Source organism: Borostomias antarcticus (genome assembly GCF_949987555.1).
Source record: "Borostomias antarcticus genome assembly, chromosome: 3".
Lineage (NCBI taxonomy): Eukaryota > Metazoa > Chordata > Actinopteri > Stomiiformes > Stomiidae > Borostomias > Borostomias antarcticus.
The window spans coordinates 10,898,387-10,919,949 of NC_140236.1; the positions used below are offsets into that span (position 1 = coordinate 10,898,387).

Sequence of the window (21,563 nt, forward strand, 5' to 3'; positions counted from 1 at the left end):
TCCATCCCTCCCTCTCTTCCTCTCCCCCTATCTCCTTTCTTCCCTCCCCTCCCCTCCCTCCCACTGTCTCACCTATGGAAATGTGCCTGGAGGTACCGAAGATGAAGTAGACCAGGACGGGGTAGAAGGAGGAGTACAGTCCGAACACGGGAGGTAGCGACGCCAGCAGGGCATAGGCCATACCTGGGTTAGAGTTACAGTCCGGGTTAGCACTGTCACTATATTCACATATATACACATACACATGTGTGTGGGTGCATGTGTGTGCGCACATGCGTGTGTGTATGCACGTGTGTGTGTGTGTGTGTGTGTGTGTGTGTGTGCGTCTGTGCGTGTGTGTGTGTGTGTGCAGACGGACCCTGAGGCAGGTGCATGATGCCCACGCTGAAGCCAGAGATGAGGTCTCCCATGGCGTTGTCCCTGACGGAGTACCGCGGGAGCCAGGACAGGACGGGCACACAGCTCAGCACGCTCTGCTTCAGCCCGGCCCCCGAGCACCTGACACCGGGGTGGGGGTGGGGGTGAGGGTGGGGGGGTACACAGGAGGAAAGCAGTACATTAGTTCACTATTCTCAGGTATACATTCAGCTGTGGTTCCCACTGCCCCCACCAGGTGAAGAGTTCTGGAAGGCCCCCTATTTCCCCATGGGACCTTCGGGGGGCCGAGATTATGTTAGGGTCAGGGTTAACTGCCCAGGGTTATGCCGCCCTGGAAGAACATTTAGCAGATAATGACCTCCAAATGGATCATTTTTCCTGATAAGTAAATACTGAAATGGTACAAATGGTAAATGGACTGCACTTATATAGCGCTTTTATCCAAAGTGCTTTACAATGGCCTCTCATTCATCTATTCACACACACACATTCACACACCAATGGCGACAGCTGCCATGCAAGGTGCCTAGCCTGCATGGTAGTGTAGTAGCCTATGTGGTCTGTGTGTACTGTAGGTAGCCTAGCGTAATGTGTGGTCTGTGTGTAGCATTGGTGCTTTGAGTGATAGAGCAGCTTGACGTTTATCAGCCGGCCTTGAGAGAAAGTGGGTGGGTGTTTTTTATATATTTTTAGTTTGTTTTAGTTCCCATAGCAGAACCATGTAGGTGACACACTGGGAGGTGGAACTTGACTTGTATTGACTGTAAGAGATTCTACAGCAAAGCAGATGACAGGACAGTATGAAGCAGTGCCCAGACCACGCGCTACGGGGGGTGGCTGTGAGTCATTCCTGTTTCTGACGAGTGATCAGAAGTTACAGAATGTAATATTTTGATGATTAACTTTGTACATTTTGCCTATTTTTTCACTTTGATAAGTTAATGTGTCCAGTTTTTTGGTGTCCGAAAATGTTGCAGTATAATTAGTTACTATTTGGTAACTTCCTGCATCATGCGTCATTCTGATAGGTCACTATGTAGTGAAAGTGTGAAACAGCGTGTTTCAATTACATAACTGATCTGAACTTTGCCTTGACCGCATCACATGACGTGGAAACTGTCTGTCAGCCTTTTGGATCTTTCTCTATCTTTGTCTCCTACCCAGGCCCCGTTTTAGGGATGAAAGCAAAAGTTAAGGGGAAAAAAAGTTTTTCCTTAACTTTTTTATTTTATTTTATTGTTTTTTTGTTCAGCCAATTGAAAAATAACACAGAAAATCACAGTACCGTTTCTAACTTCTGATTGGGTGGACAGCCTACTGCCCACCCCCTTTTCTCATGTGTTCAGGCTCAAACACACAGAGCTCAGAAGGAGACCCGTCCTCTGCACAGTGTCGCTCATAAAAGCACACACACATTGTCCCACTACTCGTGAAAAATCCCACACTCAAATACGTAACCTGCTCTAACTAGTGTATGGACTGGAACAGGGTTCTACCTGTAAATGTTAGTTCAACTTTAGGCCAAATAATGGAGGTGATGATGGCTATGAGGAAAAGACTGCTAGAAGTTCAGCTAAAGACAAGGCTAGACTGCAGCGTGTCATCCGCTCCGCTGAGAGGGTGATTGGCTCAAACCTGCCATCCCTTCAGGACAGCCTTCAGGGCCCTGAAGCGGACAAGAAAGATTGTGGCCGACCCCTCTTTGAACTCTTTGAAGAAGCAAAGGCTTCTTCGAGGCTGCGGACCATCAGACATTACATTACAATACATTACAGTCATTTAGCTGATGCTTCTGTCCACAGCGACGTACATTAATTGCATTTAACGTTGGAAAAGCCAATGTACTACTACTTGCCAGAACTCACAAGAACATCTCCTTTCTAAAACAAGTGACTAAGAGCATAATCTAGTGCTGAAGGCAAAGTGGAAGAATAGCAAACTAAAAATACAATAGGTGCTTAAGAGGGAGGATCGTGGTAGTACTTCTTGAACAGGTGAGTTTTAAGCCTGCAGCGAAAGATGGGCAGCGTTGATCGACTGCAGGGGCCTCGGAGTGACGGGGCAGCCAGTCGCCCCGATGTAGCATCATCATCAGGAGCAAAACCTCTAGGCGCTGCAACTGGCCTCATCAACAAGGCCCATGTCCCCCACTGACTGACATTATTTTGCACAATGCTTTTGATTGTACTGTACAGAATATAGGATCATGTGGCATATAGGATCATATAAATAAGAACATAGAGTCACTGGCTATAATAGTAAATGGATGGTCGACCCGAAATATACAGTAGCGGATGGCTATAAGACACAGTATAAGATAAAACCTGTTTTCTTCATCCTTTCTTGCAAAACATAGCTAAATGTAATTCATACATAACACCAGGCCTACTGTAGCAACCTTTCTGGCAGAAACCCTGCCCATTATTTCTACCAGCCCACCCTGATATAGCAGGCTAGGGTTATGGTTAGGGTTATAGCAGACTAGGGTTAGGGTTATAGCAGACTAGGGTTAGGGTTATAGCAGACTAGGGTTAGGGTTATAGCAGGACACCACTCTATCTCTGGATTGCATAGCAGTTACCTGAGTAAAAAGTTAACCAACACACACGTACAGTAGGCATAATGTTCCATTTACCAACTGCACGCACACATACAGTACAGTACTCCCTCCTCTCTCCCCTGTCCCATCCTCTGTCTCTCTCTCACCTTAGGGAATCTTTCACTCGCTGGCCCAGGGGAGGTTTGCTGGAGTGAGTCCGCTTCCGGGCCACCTCATCCAGGCACAGTTCGTCTAAAACATCCCTCTCCACATGGAACTCGGCACTCTGTACCATCATGGTCTAGCTTTACACACACACTCACTTAGTCTGATCTTTTGATGTCCCCAAAGTCCCCCAAAAACAAACGTCTATGCAAAATAAACAAGGATCTATGGTATTCCTTCACTTTCCTGGACGCTTTTGAATACAAAAGAACAAAAGAAGTGTATGAAATGAAAGTAGAGGATAGGTACTATAAAAGTTACTGAACTATTCCACGATAGGTCTCTCTAGGGACAACATGCAGGAATGTGAAAGATTGACTGTGGGAACAACAGTCTCGCTCCGGTCCTTATGAGGGCACACACACACACACACACACACACACACACACACACACACACACACACACACATACACACACCCCTTCGCTATACACACATCTAGATCTGGACAAGTTTGCGTCAGCGCGCGTGTGTGTTTGGAGGAAAGCAGGCGGAGACTGCAATGCCTACTCATCCTATGATGATTAACCATGGGAAAACGACAGCTGGACGGACTACACACGCACACACACACACACACGCACACACACACACACACACACACACACACACATTTTATAAATATACACCCTGTACATGTACACTTAAACTAATCTAACTAAGCAGAAACTGTTCCTATTCACATACATATCACAAGCACACATGGACACACATACACACACACACCCAGTACGCCCATCCAACTCCACACACTCACTGTCATTCTTTTTACACTCACATACAATCAGGTGTTTGTATTTAACTTGTGTTTGTCCTTTTCCAAGATTAGTACGTCACGATAAAGATGATTGTCCAGATGTGTCAGTGAGACAGTTTAATAAAGGCGTTTTATTTATTTTATTTTTTAAATCCAAATGGAGTTGGCTTGGATTTTTTAGTACAGCCATTTACCTTTGTGTCACACGCTACAAATTATAGATATGTTTTACTTAAACATTTACAACAAAGCTGAGTATTGATTTGCTTTGATCCAGTTCCTCTAGGCCATAAGCAGGTTAGGACAGTACTTCAGACCACAAGCCATGTGTGATTTAAGTGTCATGCATTTAAACAATAAGAACAATTAGGCCAAATATTATTTTATTTTTTTACCACAGGATGTTTAGAAATTGTATTTAATCTTTATTTATCCAGGAAAAAAGGCCCATTACGATATAATATATTTTTCAAGAGTGACCTGACGACCTGGCAGCAGAATATATAGTACAAGTTTCTGTCAATACAACAACAACAACAACGACAACAACATGTTTATTGATCACACAGTGAGACACACACATCAAACAGTGTAGGCGGCAATGCCGAAACACATGCACATAAAGTATGATACATTCAAAGTCACCCAAGACACCTACATACAGTACATAAACAGCAACCTAAATATCTACATCTACACAAAACGTCACCAGGGTTGTGAACTCCCTGAGAGGTACCAGCACCTCTAGCTGGAGAAGACTTTGCAAGTTGTTCAAAGTTGAGGGTGCACAATATAAGACAGCTGTTTCTGCCAGCTCAATAATGACCGATGGGACTTGTGAGAGAGACCATGTTTGGTAGCTGCTGGCTAAAAGGGCTCTCATGGTCCACCAAATATTCATTCTTGTCATAATTTTAAATGTAGAAACATTATTTCTAAGTGTCTAAATGTCTAACCCTGACCTTTCAACAGAAGTCTTGAGTAAGCAAACTGTGCAATGTTGACAAACTTGGCACACCTTCTTAAAGCCTCTTAACCTGTTCAACAAAGTTCACCAGAAAACCTCTTGACCCCACTCTGTGTTTACATGACTTCTGACTTTTTGACTTTCTTTAATTCAGGATTAAATACTTCCCAGTGTTTCTCTGGTTTCGGTTAGTTGAATAACGTCAGGGTTAGGGTTAGATTAAGGTGTTCCTTTGAGCTGTGTTTGTCTTTAATTTATCTGAATTTTATTTAACCAGATAAAATCAATAGAGAACCACTTCTCATTTTCAACACTGACCTGATCAAGAGGCCCTGGCAAGAATAAATACATACAAACATAAAGAAAATACACAAGGTCAACACAGAACAAAAGTCAACTACTTCATGATCTGTTGAAGTTTCTGTTGAAAGTTTGATGCTGAATATGATGGAGTCACATCCCACTTCACACCAGAGTGAATGACTGATCTCCTGCTCTGGAAGCTAGGTGGACCTAGAAGAGTTGTGGCACTTAAAATTTTAATGACCGATAGGACAGTTGTAACTCATCCAAGTCATTATTATCACTATTATTTTGGAAACTTGTGGAATGATCTCTCATGGTTCTGAGAAGGGGCGCTGACCTGGGATCAGCAGTACTTTATTGATCCCAGAGGGGAAATAATATATATAGAGAGAATAACATTCTAGGATCCCAGAGCTCCTCTGGGATGCTAATACAAACCCTGGTCTGAGTTGGTCCGGCTTGTCTTTCTATGTTTCTATTATAGCCCCTGTGTACAAACTGTGTTTGGGTAATGTGATGGAGAGCAGATTGCATCATTTTCCATCATCTGAAATACGTTAACAAAAGGCTTTGAAGAAATTTCAAAAGGAATACTAATATTCAAATAACATTCTATTCACATTTGTAAATCCATTACAATCTATCAAGCAACAATTGGCAACGGCACTAAATAAACTGTAATTTTCAACATGGCACTCCCACAAGATGGTGAAGCGCCATGGTATTAATTCCTCCTGAGAACCAACCAGTACACAACAGAAATGTGGTGTTACATTCACAGTGAATTCAGGTGACATTTGAAGAATTGTGAATTTAAATGCCCTTGGTCTTTTGGGCTCATGAAAAATCTTCTCAACAAAAAAGGACAACATAAAAAAGGCAAAATGTTTAGTTAGCTCGAGCAGATTGTGATCCAACCCAATCCAATCCAAGACCTCTCAACTCAACTCAGGATTGGTTACTCAAGCTAAGTAACAGCTAGCCCACATGGAACAGTCAATCAGACTCAATCACTATGGACACCAGGGAGTGGTATTTGTTATTTAAATAACTTAATTTCTTTCTTCTTTTCTTTAAAATTAAACCCACTTCTCCCTGACTTTTCCTAAAAAAAGCCTATGCGTATTTACAATACTCTGTACTGGACTACACCCATAGCTGCATGTTTTCATTCTCAGAGCTGTATTACAAAAACTAGAAATGGTGCTCACCTGAATGCATTTCGTGGCTCTGTGCACATCAAAATTGAATGGGTTCCAAATTGGCCCATGCTACACCCCTCCATTGAGTTTCATGAAAAGTGGTCGTTCTTGCGTAAAGTAAAGTAGTTATTGCATAATCCAGTCCAAAAAATGAATGCAGGTGAATGGCCAACCGTGTTTGGGCAGCTCATGGACCCGTCCTGTGATTCGGATCCATTTCAAAATTGAATGGGTTCCCATGCTACACCCCTCCATGAGTTTCATGAAAATCGGTCTGGTAGTTTTTTGTAATCCTGCTAACAGGCAAACAAAAAAACAAACAATCTAGAAAGACCTCGAGCAGGACATGTTTGGTACTGTATGGCTGCAATCGTTAGGTCGAGAGCTTTATGCAAGTCAAAACCCCTTGTCTCTGTGACCTTCCCACATTGAGATATGGCCATTTATGGTTCGCTTTTTTAATTTGTGGATCTGGGCCATGACTCGGATCTGCTCCAAAATGTAATGGTTTCTAAATTGGGCCATGCTACACCCCTCCACCGAGTTTCATGAAAATCGGTCTGGTATTTTTTGCGTAGTCCTGCGAGGAAATAAACAGACGGAGTTCCCCTGCTTATTTTACCCCGGAGAGTCTCATAAATGACTGGAGGTGAATGGGCGGACATGTTTGGGCGGCTCTGTGGCACCCCCCCCCCCCGCACACCCCAGTCCAAACCCTGTGTCTCTAGCACCCCCACACAGGGAGCTGACTTCGTTCTACTTTTTTTTTCATTCGTGAACCTGGCCAGTGATTCGGATCCACTCCAAAATTGTATGAATTCTAAGTTGAACCATACACCCTTCCACCGAGTTTTGTGCAAATCGGTCCAGTAGTTTCTGCATAATCTTGCTAACAAACAAACCCACAAACAGACACACATGCCACCGAAAACACGCTCATTTGTTGGGGCAGAGGTAATAAATGTACAACAGGTGTAAATGGAAAAAAGGCTATAACAGCCACTTTCCAGTTTATCATCAATTCAGTTATTGGGGATTGTCCAACTTCTGTGCTGGAAGCAGTAGTCTGATCATGAAGAGCATAGGCCACTGGTAAAGAACATACGTCACTGGTAAAAAGCATACGTCACCAGACTCATTTGATTAATCTTTGCGGGACTTTTGACTGCTGTGGAAACGAAGAATACTATGGCCTGAAGGAACCTTTTAATTCCTTGAAAAAAGTTTCTGGAACTCAAAGTTCAGGGAATTCTCGGTCAAAAGGGGCCATTAGTAAACTGCTCTCTAGTTCTGCCCAGTTTTAATGGATGACCGGTTTGGGATTTGTTAGACATCTCTGTTAGACATATTAACATGTACTCTCTCTCTCTCTCTCTCTCTCTCTCTCTCTCACACACACACACACACACACACACACACACATATTAACATGTACTCACACACACACACATGCACGCATGCATGAACACACACACATGCAGTGGGAATGTGAGGTCCAAACACAGGTCAGGGGTCATACACCAATGCTAGAGTAGCCTAAAGCCTAGAGCTCTTTTCAGTTTTAATAGATCTTCAGGATGTAGTCTGGAACAAGTTCTTCTGGTAGGTGGATTGGGATCAGTGCCCTGTTACTGGTGTCCTTTTTACCATCCAAATTCCTCTGGGTTCATTGCAGGTGGCAGATTGTTATTGAGATTTCGCCACAGGTATGCTTGGAAGTGGGCCCTCTTTACATTTTCAGTGAACGCTTCCTTTGTTGGAGGTATAGCAGCTAGATTTGGTGAAGACGTGTCCTTTCCCGTTCTTTTTTCCCCAGACAAGTAGCCTTGTGTGTGTTATGTCCATGCTCTCCATTATGCCATAACAGGCTGAGATGAAGGCAGTGGCTTGGTCAAGGACTTGCTGGAATGGTGCATCAACATTGCCAATAGCTGATAGATAACCAGCTTTCAGGGCTTTGATGACAGAGCCTTTTCCCAAACCATAGTATGACGCTAGTGTGTCACATCCTGATATGGCATGGGCTGGTAAAAGGTATTTGACAATTTGTCTCCTCTCTCCTTGCGGGGGGATTCCATGATGAGTGGGACATCCTGTCCTACCTGATGGTAATGGTGAAGAAGCAGGATAAACACATCTGTATCATCAGAAACCACTGTGATTTGATGGGCTTCTCCAGCACACCTCAGGACTTGTTGGACGATGATGGTGTCAGCTTCTTCCTGCTGATTTTCTAGATCATATCTGGTCTGTCTTTCTTCCATCTTGATCTCGATGGGACATGGGTCCTCACCTGTCAACACCAACTTGTTGTGTGTGTTTGTGCTCCGTAGATGGAATAGCCTGTCTTTGCTCAGTTCCTCACACAGTAATTTGTTCAGCTGTTTCTTGTTGTCAATGGATGACAGGACAACTTTCTGGGCTGGTAGCTTGGTTGATAGGAGGAGATGATGCTTTTTGTTGATCACTGTCTCCCTGATCTCTGTCTCTCTGGTGACGGACTAGAAACACACTAGAAAATACCATCAGGCAGGACTGGATGTCCCACTCATCATGGAATCCCCCCGCAAGGAAAGAGTAATAGTGGACATCAAGTCAACACTGGCCAAGCAGACACAAATTGTCGAACACTTTTTACCAGCCCATGCCATATCAGGATGTGACACTGTAGCGTCGTACTATGGTTTGGGAAAAGGCTCTGTCATCAAAGCCCTGAAAGCTGGTTACGATCTATCAGCTATTGGCAATGTGGATGCACCATTCCAGCAAGTCCTTGACCAAGCCACTGCCTTCATCTCAGCCTGTTATAGCATAATGGAGAGCATGGACATGACACACACAAGGCTACTTGTCTGGGGAAAAAAGAACGGGAAAGGACACGTCTTCACCAAATCTAGCTGCTATACCTCCAACAAAGTTCACTGAAAATGTAAAGAGGGCCCACTTCCAAGCGTACCTGTGGCGAAATCTCAATAACAATCTGCCACCTGCAATAAACCCAGAGGAATTTGGATGGAAAAAGGACACCAGCACCGATCCCAATCCACCTACAAGAAGATGTCAAACTTGTTCCAGACTACATCCTGAAGATGATCCGGTGTGGCTGCAAGAGTGAAACTCCTTGTAGCTCCAAGAAATGCAGCTGTAAAGTGCATGGTTTCCCATGTACAATGTTCTGTACATGTTTCAGGGTAGGATGCTCAAGACCCTTATACGTAATATTATTACCATAACTTGGGCATAAATTGTGCTTCGTTGCCCACCCATTTTTTTTGCCTCCGTCCACCCACCAGATGATTTCTGGCTACGCCTCTGCAGTATTCATTTAGAATACATGACCTCCTTTATTAATAGTCATTGTAGACAATCCATTTGATGCATTTAATCCTATAATGCATGCAATATCATAATAGTCTCTATTTTTGTGTGATTTGGGCATTTTCGGGCATGAAGGGATTAATATCTGAAAATGCTCAGGGGATATCATCCTGTTGCTCATGTTTTGTTGCCCATATCAATAAATGGACCAAGACAATGCAAACTTGAGTTGTGTGTCACAGCTAATAACTATATAAAGTAAAAGTTGTTTTACAAATAAAAGTTGTTTTACAGGCCTGGCTTGAAAGGGTTAATACTAATCATTTGGAATGCAATGCATTTCTTAGCACCCCTTGTATGAAAAAACATTAGAGAATGTAAATTGGATGCATTTAATTCATATATTCAGCATGGAATATCTCTATTTATATATTGCATTTCGGGCATGAAGGGGTTAATATCTGAAAATGCTCAAGGGATATCAACGAGCACCCTCTTGTATTTTGAAGAGGTACCCCCAAGCTACAAGAAACAGCAAAGAAAAAAATTCTACCCGACAAAACAAGGTTCAACCCCATGGCTCCCGGACTACTAGTGATGAACTCAGATTGGCTCCACAACCAATAGGCAGTCAGAGAAACAACCACACCTCCGAGACTGAGATGTTCGTGCCTGTGTGCCTGGTCGTGTGTTCATTTGTACGGCTGGAGGATTTTATGTGTTTATGTTCTCTTCCTCCATCACAGGACTTGCATACGTCCTCAAGAATGACACTAAAGCAGCAAGATAAGAGCTCATAAAAACTAATAAAATTTAATTTCGGAAGTCAGTGTATTGTTTTGGTAGCCGATGTCTTGGCAAAGGTTAAGTTAAGTTTATGGAGAAGTGTGGTGAGTGATGTTGCATAGAATACAGTCATATTAGTATGAAAGCAGCCATGTCACTCTTTTCTCTGGACGTAGGTAGATGTGAGGTCAGATGGGATTTATCTTACATTCAGGAGTTGTCAATAGCTTTCAATCAGCTTCCTCCTTACCCATTTTGTTACAATGGCAATTATACTAGATCAAACATGCAAAGACAATTACAACATGACTTTCTTAAAATATAATGATTAAATCCGTGACCCATACAGCAAACTCTGCTGGGCTGCACATGTATAGAAAGCATTACTTAGAACTCCAGGGGCAGATTGACTGAATCAGGTTTGTTTTCCTCTTACCTAACATCCTGATACTGTTCCCATACGGAAAAGTCATGGCTAAAATATACATATATGCAACAGCATCCAACATATATCTAAATATATGTATTCATGAAATATGCAGGCTACATTAGTACTAGGCTACTTCTACTAAAATGTACAAACAGCACCTCATTTGTCATTTCAAAATTTGTCACTGGGAGGCAAATCCGTTAACAGTTGCTCCTCTGCACGTTAACACTGATGAATATGAATATATATATATACATCAGTGCTTTACATCTCCCCTGCTCCACACGTAGTCTTCCAGGTTATCCACCCAAGGTTGTGACCGCTGGCGAGGCATTCAGTCGGCGTAATTCCTTTCTCCATCCATTCAGGGGCTCGGTTGTTGTTTTTGTGCCATTCATCTGTCCAGATCTTGGCCCTTGCTGCTTGGTTGGATGTCTGGAGAGGCGGACGGTCTGCAGGAAGCTGGATCTTGATCTGAGTCTAGGTGGGGGTGCTGTATTCCTGTGCAGGGGGGCCTGATGTCAGACTCCTGTGCTCTCCGTTCATCTTGAGTGATCATAGATTGCCTGATGTGGGGGGGGAGCAATACCTGCAATGTTCATGAAAAAAAATTATAACATTTTCATGACATGGTACTGTAGATGTAGTGTGACATTTTTCACAATTTTATCTCAAACACTGAGTTTTGAAAAGTACTGACTTTTGACAGTATTCTGAAGTCCTCATTTTGTCCCCTCAAACTACTGCTGTTCATACAGGAAAAAAATACACCACCCACAATCCTATAATGCAACAGCAATGTCTCCACCAATCAGAGACGTAATTGTTGGCAACCCCACCCCAGTAGCGGACCCTAGGACTACAACTGGTTAAATTGACTCTGATTGAGAGGAGACCTGTGCCACTGATTGATTGGTTTCCACCTGTCTTGTTAGTCTGCGTATATACAACCTACATGTAGCTCCCCTAGTCAAAAGATTTGTCTTTTGTTCTGTTGAGTGTGCACCTTGGTTTTATTGTTTAGTCTTTGGTTTAGTTTTTTTACCCCTTGTGCTGCCTTTAACATTTTGTGGAAACTTGTTAGACTTGCCCTTGGTGTAACTTTGTGAGTTCATGCCCAGGGTGATGCAGAATAAAAATGTGAATGCATACTCACTGTGCTGCGTGACATGATTTAAAAGATATTTTAAAGTTTAAAATTATGGTCCAGGCAGTTCTGCTGACAGACTCATGTATTTGTAATTTGTGTCCTCTACCTCAAGCACACATCCCCATAGTTTCATTTAGCTTAGTTATTGGCCTTTGTCCTTAGAGGGGGTGGGGGTAATGGGTCCACAGGGGGGAATCTGACCAGGGAGTGTCCTCGGGGTCAGTCTACTGCAGCTGTTGAGCTTGCAGACTGCGTCAGGAAATAAACTGTTGTGGAACCTCTCCTCCGCGGTCACTTCTGTCTCCATTGAGACACTAGGGAGGAAAGAGGAAGACAGGGTTAGTAGCCGCACTGGGTATTTACAGCGGTCAGGGGTATTTCTACTGGACACAGGGTGGTCTGCAGGAGACGGGGGCGTCCACGGGACCTGGTTAGAGCATAAGGAGAAACACTAGGGAGGAGAGAGGCAGACAGGGTTAGTAGTATGCAGAGCCACATAAGCAACAACACATTTTAATATTAACAATGTGCCATAGGATACATACAGCATCAGACTCATGCAGTAGTATCTAGTTCTTCATCGGCCTGTCCTTAAACAATACACTTCTTAATATACACACAGTGCACCATCGCAAATATACTCTCAGGATATCCTGTACACTGTCAAACACATACTGCATCATCTAGTTCCTCATCGCCATACCAGGAAGAAGAGACCCTGTACACCGTGAACACCGGGGGCATGTCTACTGTACCATTAGAGTTCAGCATAGTCTGAACTGTGGTAATAATACAAATTATAATTATTATTCTTTTTTTTGTGTGTGATGCCTTTCAAGACACCCAAGGTTGCCTTAGGACAGAGAAAAAACAACAACAACACACACACACACACACACACACACACACACACACACACACACACACACACACACACACACACACACACACACACACACACACACACACACCAAGAATGCCACTAAGATCTGGCTGCCAAAATCTTTGTGTAACTGATTTACCTAAAGCTGAAGTGTTTGGCATAGACATTTACCATGCTTTTGTTCAACTGAGTTTTATGTAACTCTTACAATTGTACCAAGAACACCTCCAGAAACCCGCTGGACTTAAAAAGTTCATGCTCTACATAGATTGGATTTTGTCATTTATTTATTTAAGCCTTATAAAAAAAATAATGTCTAATATGTTCAGACACATAGCCATAGTTCAGTAGTAATACTCAGACACAGTCATAGTTCAGTAGTAATACTCAGACACATAGCTATAGTTCAGTAGTAATACTGAGACACAGCCATAGTTCAGTAGTAATACTGAGACACACAGCCATAGTTCAGTAGTAATACTGAGACACACAGCCATAGTTCAGTAGTAATACTCAGACACAGCCATAGTTCAGTAGTAATACTCAGACACACAGCCATAGTTCAGTAGTAATACTCAGATACACAGCCATAGTTCAGTAGTAATACTGAGACACAGCCATAGTTCAGTAGTAATACTCAGACACAGCCATAGTTAGTAATACTCAGACACACAGCCATAGTTACATTACATTACATTACATTACAGTCATTTAGCAGACGCTTTTATCCAAAGCGACTACAATAATTGCATTTAACGTAGGAAGAGCCAATGTACTACTACTTGCCAGAATTCACAAGTGCATCTTCTCTCTAAAACAAGTGACTAAGAGCATAATCTAGTGCTGAAGGCAAAGTGCAAGAATAGCAATCTAAAGTACAGTGCAATATAATATAATACAATAAAATACAATAAATGCTTAGGCGGGAGGATTGTTGTAGTACTTCTTGAAGAGATGAGTTTTGAGCCTGTGGTGAAAGATGGACAGCGACTCTGCTGTCCTGACATCAGTGGGCAGGTCATTCCACCACTGCGGGGCCAGGACAGAGAAGAGCCATGACCGTGTCGATCGACCGCAGGAGTCTCGGAGTGACGGGGCAACCAGTCGCCCTGAGGTAGGTCGGGAGGGGGTGTAGGGTTTGACCATGGCCTGGAGGTAGGAGGCTGTTCCTTTCATTGCCCTGTAGGTTAGCGCCAGAGTTTTAAACTGGATGCGAGCCGCTACAGGGAGCCAGTGTAGGGAACGGAGGAGGGAAGTTGTATGGAAGAATTTGGGGTGGTTGAACACCAGGCGAGCAGCAGCTTTCTGGACAAGTTCCAGAGGTTTAATGGCTGATGCCGGCGCCCCAGCGAGGAGGGAGTTGCAGTAGTCCAGGCGAGAGATGACCAGGGCCTGGATGAGTACCTGCGCCGTTTCATCAGTGAGGAAAGGGCGAATCCTCCTGATGTTGTAGAGCATGAATCTGCAGGAACGTGTGACGGATGTGACATGTGCGGAAAATGACAGTTGGTCATCCAGGGTCACACCCAGATTCCTCGCAGTCCGAGTCGGTGTCACCACTGTGTCTTCAATGGTGATGGCCAGGTCCCGGTGCGGGCAGCCCTTCCCCGGGAGGAACAGCAGCTTGGTCTTGTCGTCATCCACTCCGAGATGTCAGCCAAGCACCCAGCTATGCGTGTCTCCACTTGTGTATCAGAAGGGGGAAATGACAGGACCAGTTGGGTGTAATCGGCATAGCAGTGATAGGAGAAGCCATGCGAGCGAATGTCAGAGCCCAGAGATGTAGTGTAGAGGGAAAACAGGAGAGGACCCAGGACAGACCCTTGTGGAACCCCTGTAGTCAGACTACGCGATTCCGACATCGACCCTCTCCATGTCACCTGGTAGGAGCGGCCCGTCAGGTAGGATGCAAACAGGGAGTGTGCAGAGCCAGCGACGCCTTTCTCCTCGAGGGTGGAGAGGAGGATCTGGTGGTCTACCGTATCAAATGCTTCTGACAGGTCTAGGAGTATCAGAACAGAGGAGAGAGAGTTCGCTCTCGCGGCATGGAGTGACTCCGTCAATGCAAGGAGGGCGGTCTCTGTCGAGTGGCCAGCCTTGAACCCGGACTGGTGGGGATCTAGGAGGTCGTTCTGGTGGAGGTACGAAGACAGTTGGTTAAAGATAGCACGTTCAAGTGTTTTGGATAGAAAGGATAGAAGGGAAACCGGTCTGTAGTTTTTGACATCAGAGGGGTCGAGAGATGGTTTCTTCAGGAGGGGGGTGACTCTGGCAGTCTTGAAAGCAGAGGGAAAGCATCCTGATACAAGAGATACATTGATGAGGTGGGTTAGGAAGGGAAGGAGTTTGGGTGCTACAGACTGAAGGAGAGTGGAGGGAACAGGGTCTAGGGAGCACGTGGTGGGGCGGTGTTAGAGTTTGGTTTGGGACCCAGGCGCAACAGGAAAGGAGGAGGCAAGGAACGGTAAAGCCCGGAGGGGCGATTTAATAAGATCACAAAGGGGGATGTGGTAGTCGTACAGCCGATGGTCAGGCAGGAGCGTGGTAGTCGTACAGGCGATGGTCAGGCAGGAGCGGGGTTGTCGTACAGGCGATGGTCAGGCAGGAGCGGGGTTGTCGTACAGGCGATGGTCAGGCAGGAGCGGGGTTGTCGTACAGGCGATGTTCAGGCAGGAGCGGGGTTGTCGTACAGGCGATGGTCAGGCAGGAGCGTTGTCGTACAGGCGATGGTCAGGCAGGAGCGGGGTTGTCGTACAGGCGATGGTCAGGCAGGAGCGGGGTCGTACAGGCGATGGTCAGGCAGGAGCGGGGTAATCGTACAGACGTGGGTCAGGCAGGAACTGGAGAGATGAGGAGGGGAGGCAGGGTGAGTGAGAGTAATCACAAACGGGGAACGGGAAAAAACACTACAAAATACGGGTAAGGAGATTGTAGGCTAGGCTATACTTTACCACAAGAGTATTATGGTAAGATCTGGCGATGAGTGGAGTGTAGACCAGGTTTTTGTAGAGGTTGAAGGTGATTGCAGAACGAGGGACAGGTGTGGTGATGATAATTGGAAACCGGTGAGTAGAGCCGCGCCCGCGTCATCGTCGGAGACGAGCGCGCCGTTCTTGTCTTTGCGCACGGGCCGATGTGCTGGGCATGTCGGGATCCGACTCTTCGTCACCGGAGAGGGAGGAGACTGCCGAGTCCGCGGAGCTGGCCGGAGACGGGGAACGCCCGGCAGTGGGGGGAAACTCCGGAGAGTCAGAGCGTTGTATGCCCGGGCTGATGCGCCGTGCGGCAGAGCGCGTAGGACGCCCCGAGCGCGCAGCGGGCCCAGAGGGGAGAGAGGGAGGCGGTTGTGGAGGCGAGGGCATGCGAGCCGTAACAGGACCCCCCCCCGAGGGGAGCCACCTGGCGACCGACCGGGGGCGTCAGGATGTGCCCGGTAGAAGTCCCGGAGGAGAGATGGGTCCATAATGAGCTGCCTGGAGATCCAGCTGCACTCCTCGGGGCCGTACCCCTCCCAATCCACCAGGTATTGGAACCCCCGACCCCGGCGGCGCACCTTCAGCAGCCGCCGAACCGTCCACTGGGGATGCCCGTCGACCATCTGGGGAGGCGGAGGAGCTGGGGCAGAAGGCATGAGAGGACTCGAGGAGACAGGTTTGATCTTGGACACATGGAATACAGGGTGTACCCGCATGGAAGCAGGGAGCTTAAGACGTACCGCAGCCGGGTTCAGGACACGGTCGATCTCGAAGGGCCCAACGAAGCGCGGAGCCAGCTTCCTGGAGGGGACCTGGAGCGGAAGATCAGCAGTGGAGAGGTAGACACGTTGACCGGGCCGATACGCCGGAGCAGGAGTGCGGCGGCGGTTGGCCCCGCGGCAGGAGCGCTCGTTGGAGCGGAGCAGGGCCCTGCGGACCTCCCTCCAGACACGGCGACAGCGGCTGAGGTGGGCCTGGACGGAGGGGACGGAGGCCTCCGACTCCTGGAGAGAGAACAGCGGGGGCTGGTACCCGAGGGATGACTCGAACGGAGACCTGCCAGTGGCAGCGCTGGTCAGGGCATTGAGGGAGTATTCGACCCAGGGTAGGTCCTTGCTCCAGGAGGTGGGGTGGAGAGCCGACACACAGCGGAGAGCGGACTCCAGGCTCTGGTTGGCCCGTTCGGCCTGGCCGTTGGTCTGCGGGTGGTAGCCAGAGGAGAGGCTGATGGTGGCGCCGATCTCCTTGCAGAAGGCCCTCCAGACCTGGGAGGTGAATTGAGGCCCACGGTCCGAGACAATGTCTCCGGGTAGACCGTGGAGCCGGTAGACATGTTGGACGAGGAGTTCAGCTGTCTTCGCAGAGGACGGGAGCTTGGGGAGCGCCACCAGATGGACCGCCTTGGAGAACCGGTCCACCACGGTGAGGATGACCGTGTTGCCCCTGGAGGGGGGAAGACCGGTGATGAAGTCCAGGGCGATGTGGGACCAGGGACGGCTGGGGACCGGGAGAGGACGCAGGAGGCCAGCCGGGGGCTGGTGGGACGCCTTGCTGCGGGAGCAGACGGGACAGGCGACCACAAACTCCCGGACGTCGGACCTCATGGAGGGCCACCAGAACCGTCGGCTCAGGAAGGAGAAGGTGCGGTGAACCCCGGGATGGCACGCAAACCGGCTGGCATGGCCCCACTGGAGCACCCGGGACCGGACCGAGTCAGGCACGAAGAGCCTGCGAGGAGGAACGTTGGCCGGACTGGGTTGGGCGCGTTGGGCCTGCCTCACCACTGCCTCGATGTTCATTGTGACCACCCCTATGACACGCGAGACCGGCAGGATGGACTCAGGCTCCGCGGGGGGCGCCTCGGGCGCGTGGAGGCGGGACAGCGCGTCGGCCTTGGCGTTGCGGGAGCCGGGCCGGAAGGTGAGGGTAAAATCAAACCTCCCGCGCCTGGCGGGAGTTGAGGCGCTTGGCCGCCCGGATGAAGGTCAGGTTCTTATGGTCTGACCAGACGAGGGTGGTGTGTTCGGCGCCCTCAAGCCAGTGGCGCCACTCCTCCAAGGCCCCCACCACCGCCAACAACTCCCTGTTCCCGATGTCGTAATTCACCTCAGCTGGGGAGAACCGGCGGGAGAGGAAGGCACAGGGGTGCAACTTCTGGTCCTCCCCTGACCGCTGGGACAGAACAGCACCGATGCCTGTGTCCGATGCGTCCACCTCGACCACGAACTGCCTGGAGGGGTCAGGATGGAGAAGGACCGGGGCGGTGGTGAAGCAATTCTTGAGCGCGGAGAAGGCAGCGCTGGCAGCCGGTGTCCAGACGAACGGACGCAGGGATGAGGTGAGGTGGGTGAGGGGAGCTGCTACCCGGCTGTAGTCCCGTATGAAACGGCGGTAAAAGTTGGCGAAGCCAAGGAAGCTCTGAAGTTGCCTCCGGGTCGTGGGTTGAGGCCATTCGACCACGGTCTTGATCTTGCGGGGGTCGGGTCGCGTCAGGCCTCCCTCCACAATGAGCCCCAGGAACTCCACTGACGAGGAGTGAAAAGTGCACTTCTCCGCCTTGATATATAGGCGGTTCTCCCGGAGACGCTGGATGACCATGCGGACATGCTGGACGTGCTCCTCAGCGCTCCTGGAGAATACCAGGATGTCGTCCAGGTAAAGGACCACAAAGACGTCCAGCATGTCCCTGAGCACGTCGTTCATCAGCGCCTGGAAGACGGCGGGGGCGTTGGTGAGGCCGAAGGGCATGACGAGGTACTCGTAGTGGCCACGGGAGGTCTTGAAGGCGGTCTTCCATTCGTCCCCCTCACGGATACGCACCAGGTGATAAGCGTTCCTGAGATCCAACTTGGTGAAGATGGTGGCACCGATGAGGGGCTCGAAGTTGGAGCTCATGAGGGGGAGTGGATATTTATTTTTAACCGTGATGTTATTGAGCAGCCTGTAGTCGATGCACGGCCTCAGATCTCCTCCCTTCTTCTTGACGAAGAAGAACCCCGCTGCCACCTGGGATCGAGATGGTCGGATGAGACCCTCGGCCAAGCACTCGGAGATGTAGGTGTCCATGGCTGCTTTCTCCGGGAGGGAGAGGTTGTAGAGACGACTGGCTGGGAGAGGGGCGCCAGGGTGGAGCTCGATGGCGCAGTCGTAGGGTCGATGAGGGGGGAGTGTGCGGGCGCGCTCCTTACTGAAGGCCTCTCCGAGGTCGTGGTACATCGAAGGGACCGTGGAGAGGTCCGGAGGAGCGGGACGGGGCCGGTCAACCCGAGTGGAGGTCTGAGCAGCTCGGAGGCAGCGGGCGTGGCAGGCGGTGCTCCAGCTGAGGATGTGCCCCGAGCTCCAGCAGACATGAGGGGTATGGAGTTCCAGCCAGGGCCTTCCTAGGATGAACGGAGCGTCGGGAGAGTGGATGACGAAGGGGCGGATGTTCTCCACGTGGTTTCCCGAGGCTGTGAGGGTGAGGGGCAGGGTCCGGTGAGTAATGGGACCCATAGGATGGCCATCCAGAGCGAAGGCCGAGAGGGGCCTCTCCAGAGGGGAGATGGGGAGCGCCGCTTTGTGGGCGAACTGGACGTCCACGAAGCTCTCGTCAGCACCGGAGTCGATGAGAGCAGGGACGGAGAGCGTGTGCCCCTGCCAGGCGAGGGTGACAGTGAACCTGGCGGCACTGGTCCGGGATTGGGGATGGATGAGCCGGCTTACTCGGTACCCCCTGGTGAGTGAGCCTACTCCTTTTGCCGCCCTGGGAGGTGCAGAGGAACAGGAGTCGACGGCGTGCGCTGGGCTAGCGCAGTATATGCATAGTCCGTTCTGTTCCCGGTGCTCACGCTCTGCAGGGGTCAGTCGGGTCCAACCCAGTTGCATGGGTTCCTCTCCAGCGGTGTTTGGGGGGGCGAGGGAGGCCGGGGCAGGCCGAGAGAGTCCGGCAGAGGGAGGCGGAGACGGTCTGGGTACGCTGTGATGTTGGTGCGCCCGCTCGCGCCTGCGTTCCCGGTGGCGCTCGTCTATGGCTATGGAGAGGGAGACGAGTTGGCTCAGGGTCGCTGGTCTGTCTCCTCCAGCCAGGCTGTCCTTCATGGCGTCCCCCAGGCCCCGTCGGAAGGCGCTGTATAGGGCAGACTCGTTCCAGGAGCAACGGGCAGCGAGGATGCGGAACTCCGTGGCATAGTCCGCTACTGAGCTGGAACCCTGGGTGAGGGCGGAGAGAGCAGCGTCCGCGTCCTGTCCGTGGACGTCGTGGTCGAACACAGTCCTGAATTCTGCCACGAAGGCTGTGTAGTCCTGCATGTAGGCAGCGGCGCCTTCGCGACCCGCCATGACCCAGCGGCGAGCCCGTCCCGTGGTTAGGTTCGCGATGTAGGCTATGCGAGCTGACGCAGTGGAGTACATGCTTGGCTGGAGATCAAACACGTACTCACACTGCATGAGGAACTCCCGGCAGAGGGTGAATGTCCCGTCGTAGGGGGCCGGGGAGGCGAGATGGGGCTCCCGGTTTGGTGGAGCGGTGGGGTTCAGGAACGGAGCCAGGCGGGCACTGAGCGCGGTGACCTGGTCGGACAGGGTGCTGACCAGAGTAGCGAGTCCCCTCAGTCGCTCGTCCTGGGCTTGCTGTTGGCCGGATACCTGCGGCAGTTGCTCAGCTTGGGTCTGTTGGAGGGCTTGGAGTAGTCCGGGAGGTGCAGGTCTCTCCTCCATGTTGGCTGGGTCAAAACTGGCCAGATCTTACTGTTAGAGTTTGGTTTGGGACCCAGGCGCAACAGGAAAGGAGGAGGCAAGGAACGGTAAAGCCCGGAGGGGCGATTTAATAAGATCACAAAGGGGGATGTGGTAGTCGTACAGCCGATGGTCAGGCAGGAGCGTGGTAGTCGTACAGGCGATGGTCAGGCAGGAGCGGGGTTGTCGTACAGGCGATGGTCAGGCAGGAGCGGGGTTGTCGTACAGGCGATGGTCAGGCAGGAGCGGGGTTGTCGTACAGGCGATGTTCAGGCAGGAGCGGGGTTGTCGTACAGGCGATGGTCAGGCAGGAGCGTTGTCGTACAGGCGATGGTCAGGCAGGAGCGGGGTTGTCGTACAGGCGATGGTCAGGCAGGAGCGGGGTCGTACAGGCGATGGTCAGGCAGGAGCGGGGTAATCGTACAGACGTGGGTCAGGCAGGAACTGGAGAGATGAGGAGGGGAGGCAGGGTGAGTGAGAGTAATCACAAACGGGGAACGGGAAAAAACACTACAAAATACGGGTAAGGAGATTGTAGGCTAGGCTATACTTTACCACAAGAGTATTATGGTAAGATCTGGCGATGAGTGGAGTGTAGACCAGGTTTTTGTAGAGGTTGAAGGTGATTGCAGAACGAGGGACAGGTGTGGTGATGATAATTGGAAACCGGTGAGTAGAGCCGCGCCCGCGTCATCGTCGGAGACGAGCGCGCCGTTCTTGTCTTTGCGCACGGGCCGATGTGCTGGGCATGTCGGGATCCGACTCTTCGTCACCGGAGAGGGAGGAGACTGCCGAGTCCGCGGAGCTGGCCGGAGACGGGGAACGCCCGGCAGTGGGGGGAAACTCCGAAGAGTCAGAGCGTTGTATGCCCGGGCTGATGCGCCGTGCGGCAGAGCGCGTAGGACGCCCCGAGCGCGCAGCGGGCCCAGAGGGG

At 49.5% G+C, this 21,563-nt stretch overlaps 1 protein-coding gene across 1 annotated transcript in view; it reads right to left on the reverse strand.

The window, feature by feature from the left end:
* LOC311307212 (solute carrier family 26 member 6-like) overlaps window positions 1–3,212 on the reverse strand; it is a gene marked incomplete at its 5' end in the record, with an annotated part of 16,306 nt that extends 13,094 nt beyond the window's left edge. The window contains 3 exons of the mRNA XM_084436011.1: window positions 73–183; window positions 359–498; window positions 3,085–3,212. Of these exons, the coding sequence (XP_084292137.1) occupies window positions 73–183; window positions 359–498; window positions 3,085–3,212 (379 nt within the window). The remainder of the gene's footprint in view (window positions 1–72; window positions 184–358; window positions 499–3,084) is intronic.
* Between the last annotated feature and the right edge of the window lie 18,351 nt (window positions 3,213–21,563).